Genomic DNA, 12376 nt, shown 5'->3' on the forward strand with positions numbered 1-12376 from the left:
GAGATGTACCTTTAAATGTCAGCTTCTTCAAGGCAAGGACTAGGTGTTCTTTCTCAGTAGAAGCCCAAACACCTGGTATTCTTAGTAAGTTGCAGGTGACTAATACCAAAGATAAGTGGGTTGACAGGTAGACTCACAATTCCTACAATCTCACCTTCTCTCGCTCCTTTTTCTCTTCCCAATGACACTCATCAGTTCAACAGGCGTCATCATTGTCGCCGCTGTGGCCGGCTAGTGTGCAGTGCCTGCTCCACTAAGAAAATGGTGGTGGAAGGCTGCAGAGAGAGCCCTGCTCGTGCGTGTGATCAGTGCTATAGTTACTACAACAAAGAGTGAGTGTCCGTAGCGGGGCCGCTACTTCCACTGACCTCTGCACACCCATCCTCCCCTGAGGTCGGGGGTTCTTGGAGTCTCATTGTGGAGAGCATCTCAAATCTGGAACAGTGGCAGCAAGTTTTAATTTAACAGTCACACTAAAATGCCATTAACTCTACAGCAATACGTTTGACCTTTGTCAGAGAAACTTCTAAGAGAGGAAGGAAGCAGAGCTCAAGGTTCTTACATAGTGTTCTCCCTGAAATCAGAACACTTGATTCCTGACCAAGGCCATTAATCTTAGTTTGCCTCACCAATTGTTCAACCTCACCAATTGTTCAGCCACTCCTGCTTCCATTGGTCTCAGCTGGATTCAGAGGGTTATGTTCACACCTGCTGACTGTTCAAGCATCAGCTTGCATCAGTTCTAATCTAGCTAGTCATCCTGGCTTGTTATCCACAACTAGAAGAGCCCCCACACCTTCCTATGCAGTTTATCTAGTAACAAATTTCAGAGACTGCTTATACCTCTGGCAAGACAGATTAAGACTGTTTGTTGGCCTAGTGTTGCTCAATTTTTCTCACTACTTCTAGCAGCAAAGGAGGGTGAGACTAAGCCTCCTAGGCCATCTGGAAATATGAGCCAAAGCAACTCCTCAAAAGCAAATTACTTTGAATTCTTCATGTTTTGCTTCCAGATTTAAATTGATTTTATGTTCTGCTCAATAGCATTATTGAGTTTGTTTTAATATAAACATTTTTTGTCATTATTTACCATGATGATTACTGATCTCCTAGGAAGAAAGATATGCCATGCTTATATTGCAGTTTCTGTGATCCTGACATACCACTTACCTCCCTTGGGGTAGGGGACAGAAGAAATATCCATATACCATATTGCTGAGATTGGAAATGAGCAGTTAGTATTGATGGAGATCCTTTCATTCAACAATTACTCAAAAATAATCACTTCTTCCTCAAGGAGCCCCCACTTTAGTGGGGAGACCATTAACAGACCACAGACTCATTGGATGAGTGCAGTGGTGGAGCCACACAGCGTAGCCTGATGGTCAGAAGCTTTCTGAGAGGTGTGGCAACTTGTGTGAGCATTAGAGTATGAGAAGTTAGGAAAAGAAGCCAAAACAGGCATGCCCAGAAGTGGGAGTGGCAACTGCAAAAGTAGGGGCAGGGAATATGTGGGTGCTTTGAGGAAGTGTAAATAGGTAGGTGGATAGGCTGAGGTAGTAGCTGGCATACCTTGGACTTAAAAACCTGACAGGTGAGCCAGGAGGACTTGGGCCCAAAGGCTTGAAGCTTGCTCTTTGGCGGCATGGGCTGGGGTTGACCAGCAGGCTTCTCATGCAGGTGATAGACTTTGACAAGAGCCAGTGGCAGAGTGGGGAGGACTTTAATGAGTTGAGCACAGGTCATGGATGGCAGGAGTTGCTCACAAGAGATAACCAGGCTAGGTCGTAGGGCTTTATCTGCTGAAACTGCAAATGTGAAATACTTCTACCCTGAGAAGCTGTGGAACAATTTTAAGCAGAAGCATAACATGACCAGATTTGCATTTTTACAAGCTTGCTGTAGCTATAAAGGAGGGAGTAGGTTGACAGAGACAAGGATACCAATTGGGAAGCCATTACAAAGCCTCTAGCAATAAATGATGAGGGTCCTCTCTGAGGCAGGGATGGAGAGAGAGATGGGGACATTTCAAGAGGTATTGAAGAGACGGACAGAAAATGGTCAATGATTGGCTATGGCAGGTGAGGGACAGAAAAGAGTTTGGTTGTTTCCCTGATACATCTTACTCGGGCAACAATGTATATGGCAGTGCTTTATACCAACTGCGAAACAAAGAGGAGAGGAAGAGATTCGGGCATTTCATTTTGCTTTCTCTGTTTCCAGTGTGCCAGAGGAGAGTCCAGGACAACCGGAAGGTAAGGCGGAATCATAGTCCTGTGTCTCTTTGTTTATATGTTCAAGTTGGCTCTTCTTTCAGGGTTTCACCTGCAACTGATACCCTTAATACAGCAACTCATTCCAACTTGTTGGCCAAGGAAGAAAGAAAATTCTTGGCATTTCTATCAAGCTGTTTCTCTTAAAGTTTATTGTCCTGTTAACCTACCGTACTGGCCCATTAGCTTCCAGCATTCAGAAGGCCAGCAACCAAAGAATTTGGTCCCTGACTTTGAGTAGGTTATTTCTTTTTTTTCTCCTAGATTCCCTTTCACCACCATCCTACCTCCATATGCTCCCTCCTTCCCCCTAGGCAATCACTATTAATAGTTTGGTTCATATCCTTCCACAGAGGTTAGTTTTTAGGGTAGCCAATGAGTCAGCCCTCCATTTGAGAAGGGTGTACATTTCAGAGTTTCTTGTGTGAAGCAGTGAGGTTGTATGACACTGTAACACTCATCCCGGATCTTCCGTGGGGAAGAAAGTTTGAGGTACCTAATGAGATCTTAAGGAAATAAAAAGGACCAAGGAGAGAGAACAGGCAGGTATCTGCGTGCAGCTCACGCCAGTTTTCTGGCTGGGGTTACACTGGACTGCTGGTCAGTGACTGACACATGAATGACACTTCTCTTCTCAGCACCAGACAGCTCCAAGAGTGAAAGTCCTCCATACTCAGCCGTGGTGAGAGTCCCCAAAGCAGCTGAGGTGGAATGGATTTTGGATCTGAATGAGGAGGAAAACGAGCTGGTGCGGAGTGAATTTTACTATGAGCAGGTAATAGCAATAAAACTTGATGGTCCTTTGAGTCTCTTTACAATGTGTAGTTATGGTAAGAAATGCAGAGATAGCTGAACACAGCCTGGCCTTCACGTGCTTAGAGTGTAATAATGTAGGAGCTAAGACCAGTAAACCAAATGAGGCAGAAAATGAAGAGCATCTTGGAAATGTATGAGACAGATCAGGAAAGGCTTCATGGGGCACCTGGGTAGCTCAGTCAGTTAAGCATCCAACTCTTGGTTTTGGCTCAGGTCATGATCTTAGGGCTGTGACATCTATGCCCTGTGTGGAGCCTGCTTAAGATTTCTTTCTCTCCCTTTCTCCCTGCCCCTCCCCTAAAATAAATAAATAAATAATAAAAAGAAAATTAAAAAGGAAGGGCTTCATGGAAGAAGTAGCATTTAAGATGATCCTTAGAAGAGTGGTAGGAGTATGACAAGCAGAAATTTGGGGGGAGGGGGGTGTAAGGAGAGTGAGGGTAGGAGAAGGACAAAAAGTACAAAATCAGAACATCTGAGCAAAGGCACAGTGTTAAAAATTGCAGGGCATGAGTAGGGGACTGGAAATGGTTTAATCTGAAGGAACGTAGGGTGTTCATAGAGAGGTAGTAAAAGGTAGGATTGAAATGGGCAATTTATGGGCAAGGCCTTGAATTCTGCAGTAGGAAAAGTGTACTTGGTCGGCATGAAGGACCATGAAAGGTTTTGGAGTGTGCTTTGGACTATTAATTCAGCAGCAGTGTGTCCAGGCTTGAAGCCGAGACTTCTCCAGCAAGGGGACTGTCAGTCCAACCAGCAATAAGGAGGACCTGCACTAGTGGGAAAAAGGAAGGAAACATGTGGACATTCCCAAGAAGTAGGTAACACATGAACACAGCTGCCTTCTTCCCAGTATCGTGACAGAAGCTAGCAGTGCCACTTAGAACATCTGAAATCTGTTTAGTTTCACTCCTGCTTTGCCCTGGAAGTTTGGCTCCCTCCTCCAGTATATTTCAAGCCTGGTGAGCTGGGAAGAGTAATTCCTGCCATCCAATGACATTTGAAGAATGCTTTGGTCCCTGAGCTCACTGTGTTTTTCTCTCTTCTTCTGCCCTGGCTAGTCCCCCAGCGCCTCCCTGTGCATTGCCATCCTGAACCTGCACCGGGACAGCATTGCCTGTGGCCACCAGCTGATCGAGCACTGCTGCAGGCTGTCCCAGGGCCTCACCAATCCCGAGGTGGATGCAGGGCTGCTCACAGACATCATGAAGCAGCTGCTCTTCAGTGCTAAGATGATGTTCGTCAAAGCCGGCCGGAGCCAGGACCTCGCTCTTTGTGACAGGTAAATGGGAGTGAGTCTTGGTTCTTTTACATGGTTATCATTTCTGTCTGGCTTCTTCTCCTGGCCCCACGATGAGTTCTCACATCACCATCCTCTCTCGGAAGATGCACTGAAAATGTTGTGCATCTCAGTTTGATGACAGTGAAATGCTGTTACCGGATCACAAGTGGTCTTCCTCTAGACAGCCTGTGTCCTCTTTCCCTGGGTAGATCCTCAAAGCAGAGCGTTCTCTAGCTCTGCCCAGTCAGAAGGAAAGTCAAGACTTTGGTTAATTTGAAATTAAAATCAATTTAGGGGAGCATCTTTAGTCTCTATGGAACTTTCTGGCTTTTAAAGAAAAATGTGTCCTCCCTAAATGTCCAGTGCTTAGCCTTGGCTGGAACTCTATCCCAGTCTTGACCAAATCCAGAGTGTGGCCTCAGAAGTACTAGGTAACAGATCTATGAAGCGCACTGGGGACTGGTCTATCCCTGTGTCACAGATAGGAATCCTAGTCATAAAGTACAAGTATCTGTGGAAAAGGTGTCATTAGGCTCCAGAGCCCTGTACAACCTGCTCTGCCTCCAATCATTAACTTGACAGTTGAAACTCCCAGTTCCCAGCTTATCCACCCAGATGTGTGACTCATGTTGTATGTTCTCAGCACTCAGTCCTAGCCAGATTTGGGAGCAGAGAGCATAATTTTCTTTGAAGTATAAGTGCCTCAGGCACTTGTTCAGAGTATTTGCCTGCAACTCCCAAGACAGCAGAGCGAGTGCAGTGAATCTCATCTGCAGTACTTCCTAGCTCTGTAACCTTGGACAAGTCTGTTAACTGCCCTGGGCCTCAGTTTCCTCCTCTGTAAAATGGGGATGTTAGTAATACTTCTAGGGCACTTAGGATAAAATGAGAGTCTCCCTGTAAAGGGCTAAGAATTGAGCCTTTATACTCCAGAAATGCTAGTTTTATTATTTTCATTAACAAAACCGGAAGATTGAGAAAGGCAGGAGGAGGTGGGACAGAAAATGGAAGGAAGTATAAAGGAGTTAATTTCACTCTCTCTTATCAAGAGACAATAGATTCTACATCATTTTTCAAGTTAATAAATGAAGAAATGGGTGTATGTTAAAAGTTTTTCACTTTTTAAAACATTGTTTTTATTTTTTTATTTTTTAAGATTTTATTTATTTGACAGAGACACAGTGAGAGAGGGAACAGAAGCAGGAGGGGTGGGAGAGGGAGAAGCAGGCTTCCCGCTGAGCAGGGAGCCCGATGTGGGGCTCGATCCCAGGACCCTGGGATCATAACCTGAGCCGAAGGCAGACGCTTAATGACTGAGCCACCCAGGCGCCCCTAAATTTTTTTTAAAGATTTTATTTATTGAGAGAGAGAAATTAAGAGCACACAGAGGAAGAGGGAGAAGCAGTCCCAGCTGAGCAGAGAGCCCAACCTGGGGCCCCATCCCAGGACCCTGGGATCATGACCTGAGCTGAAGGCAGACGATTAACCTACTGAGCCACCTGACACCCCAAGTAAGGTTTTTTAAAATACCTGTGAAGAGAACCAAAAATCTACCAATTTACCAGAAATGGAGAAGAGGGGAAAAGAACAAAAACCACTCCATATAGCAAAAAGTAGAGTTTAAGGCAAAAATTAAAATATATTTAAATATATTTCAAATATTAATAATGTAAATGAGATTAAATCTTATTAAAAGAAAAAAGTATTCAGATTGGGGAACAAAACAAATTTAACATCAAATCTTATACTTCTTTCAAAATCAAATATAAATGGACGAAATATCCACTCTAGACTGTTGGACAACAGAAATTAAGAAAGTGCTTACTTTGTAAGGATTCTCACCCCCAGATGCTGTGCACTTCTCTTGACAGTGTACAGCAATGGTTTCGAATTACACATTCTTTTTCCCCAATTCTGGATTCACACACCCATTCTAGAGGATTACTTCTTTTGTGCAGGTTTGCTGATGGTGGTGGATTCATCTCTCGTGTGATTTGCAGAGTATTTTTTCACTGTTTTTAACTCTTACTTCCTTCCAGTAGACATATAAATAAACAAATAAATGTTTAAAAACAGAACTCACATTACCTATTAAAAATGTATAATACAGGGCGGGCGCCTGGGTGGCTCAGATGGTTAAGCGTCTGCCTTCGGCTCAGGTCATGATCCCGGAGTCCTGGGATCGAGTCCCGCATCGGGCTCCCCGCTCTGCGGGAAGTCTGCTTCTCCCTCTGCCTCTCTCTCTCTCTCTCTCTCATGAATAAGTAAATAAAATCTTTAAAAAAAAAAAAAAATGTATAATACAGGGACGCCTGGGTGGCTCAGTTGGTTAAGCGGCTGCCTTCGGCTCAGGTCATGATCCCAGGGTTCTGGGATCGGGTCCCACATCGGGCTCCTTGCTCAGCAGGGAGCCTGCTTCTCCCTCTGCCTGCCTCTCCCCCTGCTTGTGTTCTGTCTCTTTCTCTGACAAATAAATAAATAAAATCTTTATAAAAAAAAAAATGTATAATACAGGGGCGCCTGGGTGGCTCAAGTCGTTAAGCACCTGCCTTCAGCTCAGGTCATGATCCCAGGGTCCTGGGATCGAGCCCCACATCAGGCTCCATGCTCAGTGGGAAGCCTGCTTCTCCCTCTCCCACTCACCCTGCTTGTGTTCCCTCTCTCGCTGTGTCTCTCTCTGTCAAATAAATAAATAAAATCTTCTTAAAAAAATGTATAATACATTGTGATACCAAATTTGCTTTTACAATGTGTACTCTCCCTTACCCCATTCCCACTAAGTTGAAAATGACTGATGTACTAAATCCCTTTCCAGGGAAATCAGCAGATAAGTCAGAATCCACAGGTTTTTTGACTAGAATATAACATATATTGCATAATGTATTTACTATGTAATATATATTGTGTAATATATATAATTATATTCAAGAACTTTGAGTGTAGGACTGTTTCAGGCAGCACTGGAGAGAGTGACCCAGTTCTCTGGGCTCTCTGTTGCTGTAAGATTTTTGCAATCACCATGTGTCAGGAGTAAGATCATAGGTGGCAGTGCTAGTGGGCTGTAGCAAGGACCTATTCTTAGCACAGGGAGTCAATGTCAAGTCCAGGAGACTAGAATCCAAGTGATTGCCCAGCAGCATCCCCAGGCAGTGGTAGTGATGTGACCTCTTTACTGGCTAGGAGTATAGGCCATGTACTCTCTCCCAAGCAAACAGGGTTCTAAAGAACCAAAAAACAAGTAATTGTGAGCATCCCTACCTTGAGTATTAATATCTAACATTTAATGAGTACCTACAAAATTCTAGACTTAATCCTAAGGCCTTTTACTTGAGCTGTTTCGTGCTCGCTTCGGCAGCACATATACTAAAATTGGAACGATACTTGAGCTGTTTCATTTTATCCTTAAAATTCTGTTACTATATCCATTTTGCAGATGAGTAAATTGAGGCAGAGAAGTTAACTAACTTGCCTAGGGTCATAGAGCTGCTGAGTGATGGAGTTGAATTTAGAGTCTGACTCCAGAGCCTTCTCTCACAGTGTTTATGTACCCCTCAACTCTCATTTTCACATTTCACATTGGAATTGAAATAGAAAACTTGTAAGCAGGGACGCCTGGGTGGCTCAAGCTTGAAGCAAGCCCCGCATCGGGCTCCCTGCCTCTGCCTGCTGCACCCCCTGCTTGCGCTCTTCCTCCCGCTCTCGCTCGCTCTCTTCAAATAAATAAATTAATTTAATTAAATCTAAAAAAAAGAAAAAGAAAAAGAAAACTTGTAAGCAGCAACTATTTTTAGTAAGATTCTGTGGCGCCTCATTGCCTTGCCCCTTCCCTCCCTGTAGCTACATCAGCAAGGTGGATGTGCTGAATATCTTAGTTGCTGCTTCTTATCGCCACGTGCCACCTCTGGACCAGATCCTGCAGCCGGCTGCAGTAACCAGGCTAAGGAACCAGCTTTTGGAAGCTGAGTACTACCAACTGGGTGTTGAGGTAAGACGAAGACAAAGCTTACTTGTGCCCAACTGTAGTGAGTTGCCTTTGCCTACCCTTGCAAAAGGCTGTTGTCATCTCTCAGTTGCCTTCAGCCATGGGGAAGTAGCGAGGGCATGACAAGTTTGCCAGTTGGCGGTAATGGTAGGTGAGGTGATGGGGAAGGAAGATGATTGGCAATAATGGGAAAGAACAGGTCTTTGGGACTTTCAGGCCTGGATTTAGGTACTTCTCACTAAAAGGAGCAGTTTTTCTTCCAGATCTCCACAAAGACTGGCCTCGATCCCACTGGAGCGTGGCACGCTTGGGGCATGGCCTGCCTCAAGGCTGGGAACCTCACTGCTGCACGGGAGAAGTTTAGTCGCTGTCTGAAGCCTCCTTTTGACCTCAATCAGCTGAGTCATGGCTCAAGACTGGTACAGGATGTGGTTGAATACCTGGAGTCCACAGTGAGGCCACTCCTATCCTTGGTAAGAACATAGCAGGGGGAGGCTCAGTTCAGGGAGGAAGGCGGCCCAGGAGCAGTAATGACCTGGGAAAAGGATCAGCTTCCACTCAGCGTATAGTGGCAGTCCTGGCTCAGAGCTTCCAGGTTTAGATTTCGCTCATTCCATTATACATAATTAGCTAGTAACCATATATGGTTAGATAAGTAATACAAAGTCAATTTAAAAAAAAAAACAAAGATGGAAAAGTATTTTTAAAATGATAAAAATGACATTTAATCCCATATCCAGACTTAAGTGGTGTTCAGATTTTGGTGAATTTTCTGTGTTATGTTTTTGAATGAAACAGTATTATAATATGGAGAATTTTGTATCCTGCCTGTTTTTCTGCCCTTCAAACTATATTGTGAGGCTACTTCCACATCCATAAATATTCTTTGAAAGCAATATTTTCAGAGGCTGCTGAGAATTTACTGAGTTTTCTTTTTCTTTTGCACTCTCCTGTCAGCAAGATGATGATTACTTTGCTACCTTGAAAGAACTGGAAGCTACCCTTCGAACCCAGAGCCTCTCCCTGGAGGTGATTCCTGAAGGGAGGATCATGAACAACACCTCCTACCAAGAATGCCTCTTCTACCTGCATAACTATAGCACCAACCTGGCCATCATCAGCTTCTACATGAGGCACAGCTGCCTGCGAGAAGCCTTGCTCCACCTCCTCAACAAGGTGGGACACACAGACCTACCTCTCAAAGTGCAGGACCTTCGGCTGGCCCACTTAGCTTTAAGGGCCGTGGGGGAAAGGGGGGTTGGTAAACCCCCTGAAACTTGACACAGTGTTGAGCTATGAGATCATCTCTGGCAGAGTCAGGTCAAAATGGAAAATTCTATCCATCCAAATTATGATTTGATATATGGGCAATAAGTCTTAACCTGGATCCAGATTGCCCTTCTGATTGGCGATGACAAATTTCATCCCTTCTCCCAAAACATAAAGCAGAATCAAATCGTAGTTGAGAGCATGGTCTCTGGAATTAGATGGTTGGTATAAATGGTGTGACCTTGACCAAATTGCTTTACCTCTCGGTTTCTACACACCTCCCCCCCTGCCCTGGGACTGTGTCCCACTGCGACTTAGCTGCTAATCCACCCAGAGTTGTTACAAGGGCCAGGAAACACCCATGATCCTCTATTTGGGCCCCAGATACCTAATGGAAGGAGAGTGTGCTCACCTTTTTTCTCTCTGACCTCCTCTGTCCTCCTCCCAAGGGGGCAGAGGCACCTCTGAAGTGCATTCTTTGGAGCCATTGTTAAGCAAAATCAGGATTCTGTTTCACCATGACCCTTTGGCATTCATTTTTTTTATCAGAATGTTCTCCATGAATACTTTCTGAGGAATTGGCGGATCTTTACCAAATTTCATAGGAAATTAAAGGAGTTCAATACTTTAATTTCAATCTGCTGTCCTAATTCAAAATGGCAGCCAATGAAAGTTTACAAATGGACATATCTTCTAGGATTACTCCAAGTGAAGTCAACTGTTCACAGTCATGGTAACCATGCCCCTACAGGGTAACTACTAACCGGGTTCCAAAAATAAAGTAAGAGTTATTTTACTTAGGGTTTAACTGCTAATTTTTTCCTTTTCCTCAGTTTCTAAATGAGTTTTAGGGTAAAGCTGCTTCTCCCAAGCACAGATTGAGAGTGGAAATCAACCAGTTCTGTTTCTTCTAACTGTTGACTAGTCCAGAGAGTTAAGCAGCTTACTTACTTATCTTGGTAGAAGCTGACAACAACATTACCCTGCTTTACATTTGTCAGATCGAGGAAGGAAGCCTTCTTTTTATCTCCTATAATCACGGTAACCCTTGAACTGAAATACCTTAATTCTCAAGCAGGTGGGGAACAACAGAAAAGCACATTGTGAAAACTCCAACTGAATGGCTAGAGCCTGGAAGGTGTTCTTTTGCTAGCTTCATTCCCTGCCCTTTTCACCCCTTTTACCTGTCACACTGCCCCAGAGTGAGCTTTCTAAAACATAATACGTGTTATTTGTGTTATTCATAGTTCATGTTATCCTCCTCTCTGAAAGACCCTCAGGAGATCCCCGTGGCCACAAGGTGAAGTCCAAATTCCTTAGCATGCATACAGGACCCACCAAGATCAGGCCCCCTTATTTCTCCCATTTATTTTCACTGCAAGGCCTATATATGCCCTACATTCCAGACTTACCAAATTATTTAAATTTTCCTGATTGTACCTTGCCCTTTCTGACCTCCATGAACCTGCATGTGCTGTCCCCCGTAACCTAGAATACCCTGCCCCTCTTCGTTTTCTTGGAAAACTCCCGTTTATCCTTTCAAACCCTCTCTGTTGAGCATTCATAGAATGCACAAGCAACATTAGGCACCTCTTCCTGTATACACCACTGTATCTAGAATACAGCTCTGTTACTGCATTTATCCTATGCATTGCAACTGTTTGTTTACAACCTTGTCACCCTTTCTGGACCATATTTTACTTCTCTGTGTCTTCCGATGCCAGACCTAGAGCCAGTTATGAATGAATGAGTAGGTAAATAGATGAAATGGAAGTTTTTAACGTATTGCTCTTCTGAGAAATATCACCTTCCTATGCAGCTGATTCCCCTGCCTTTTAAAATCTGTCCTAAAACTTTTAGATTAGGTCTGGGTTTCTGAGTTAGGAACATCCAGAATCAGGAAAGGAGTCCTCACCCACTGTGGATGTTGTGAAAACTCAGAACTCCAGTTCTAAACAGCCCGTACCCAGTGCTACAAGGCCAACATGGGTATACTAACATGAGTTTATGGCCATTCTTTACCCTCCATTAGTTATTCATAGTCCAAAATCTAAATGCCCAGGTGATTTTTTTTTTCTATGACTATGGAATTCGGGGTTTTGGGTTTTGTTTTTTTAAGATTTTTATTTATTTATTTGACAGAGACAGAGAGGGAATACAAGCAGGAGGAGTGGGAGAGGGAGAAGCAGGCTTCCCACTGAGCAGGGAGCCCAATGTGGGGCTTGATCCCAGGACCCTAGGATCATGACCTGAGCCGAGGGCAGACGCTCAATGACTGAGCCACCCAGGCACCCCAGAATTCGGGTTTATGATACAGCATCTCTGAACCACAGATGAGCTTCAGAAGGGAGGTGATTAGTGTGTGTGTGCACCTTCCTGAGGAGTTGGTCTATAATGTTTATCACTTACTCGTTTATCTAAGAAATACTTATTAAAAAGCCAAGGACTGCTCTGGGCACTATGAAAAAAAAATAGACAAAAATATCTGCTCTCATAAAACTTACATTATAGCAGGGAGACAGACAGTAAACAAGGTAAATAATATCTGTAGTATAGATGATGAGTAATAAGAAAAATAAAGCAGGGGAGAGGGCAGGGATGGATTGGGCAGTTTTAGAACGGATGCCCAGGGAAGGGGACACTCAGTAAAGACCTAAAGGAGGTGGGGAGTGAGCCAGGCAGATTATGGAGGAAGCACAGTCCAGGCGAAGGGAGTAGCAAGGGCAAGGGCCAAGGTGACTTGAGCAGAGAAAG

General features: G+C 44.1%; 2 protein-coding genes across 4 annotated transcripts in view; one reads left to right on the forward strand and one right to left on the reverse strand.

The window, feature by feature from the left end:
- The window catches only part of RAD51B (RAD51 paralog B), a 780046-nt gene that overhangs the window by 605635 nt on the left and 162035 nt on the right, over nt 1-12376 (reverse strand). The gene's annotated exons all lie outside the window — the stretch shown is intronic.
- Nucleotides 1-12376, forward strand: part of ZFYVE26 (zinc finger FYVE-type containing 26) — a 72347-nt gene that overhangs the window by 41370 nt on the left and 18601 nt on the right. For all 3 annotated transcript variants that reach the window (XM_081829414.1, XM_081829413.1, XM_081829415.1), the window contains exons 29-35: nt 196-332; nt 2224-2255; nt 2912-3048; nt 4151-4371; nt 8209-8356; nt 8617-8826; nt 9311-9529. In XM_081829414.1, the coding sequence (XP_081685540.1) occupies nt 196-332; nt 2224-2255; nt 2912-3048; nt 4151-4371; nt 8209-8356; nt 8617-8826; nt 9311-9529 (1104 nt within the window). The remainder of the gene's footprint in view (nt 1-195; nt 333-2223; nt 2256-2911; nt 3049-4150; nt 4372-8208; nt 8357-8616; nt 8827-9310; nt 9530-12376) is intronic.

The sequence above is a fragment of the Leptonychotes weddellii genome, chromosome 9, assembly GCF_054177405.1.
Source record: "Leptonychotes weddellii isolate Sample4059 chromosome 9, ASM5417740v2, whole genome shotgun sequence".
Classification (NCBI taxonomy): Eukaryota; Metazoa; Chordata; class Mammalia; order Carnivora; family Phocidae; genus Leptonychotes; species Leptonychotes weddellii.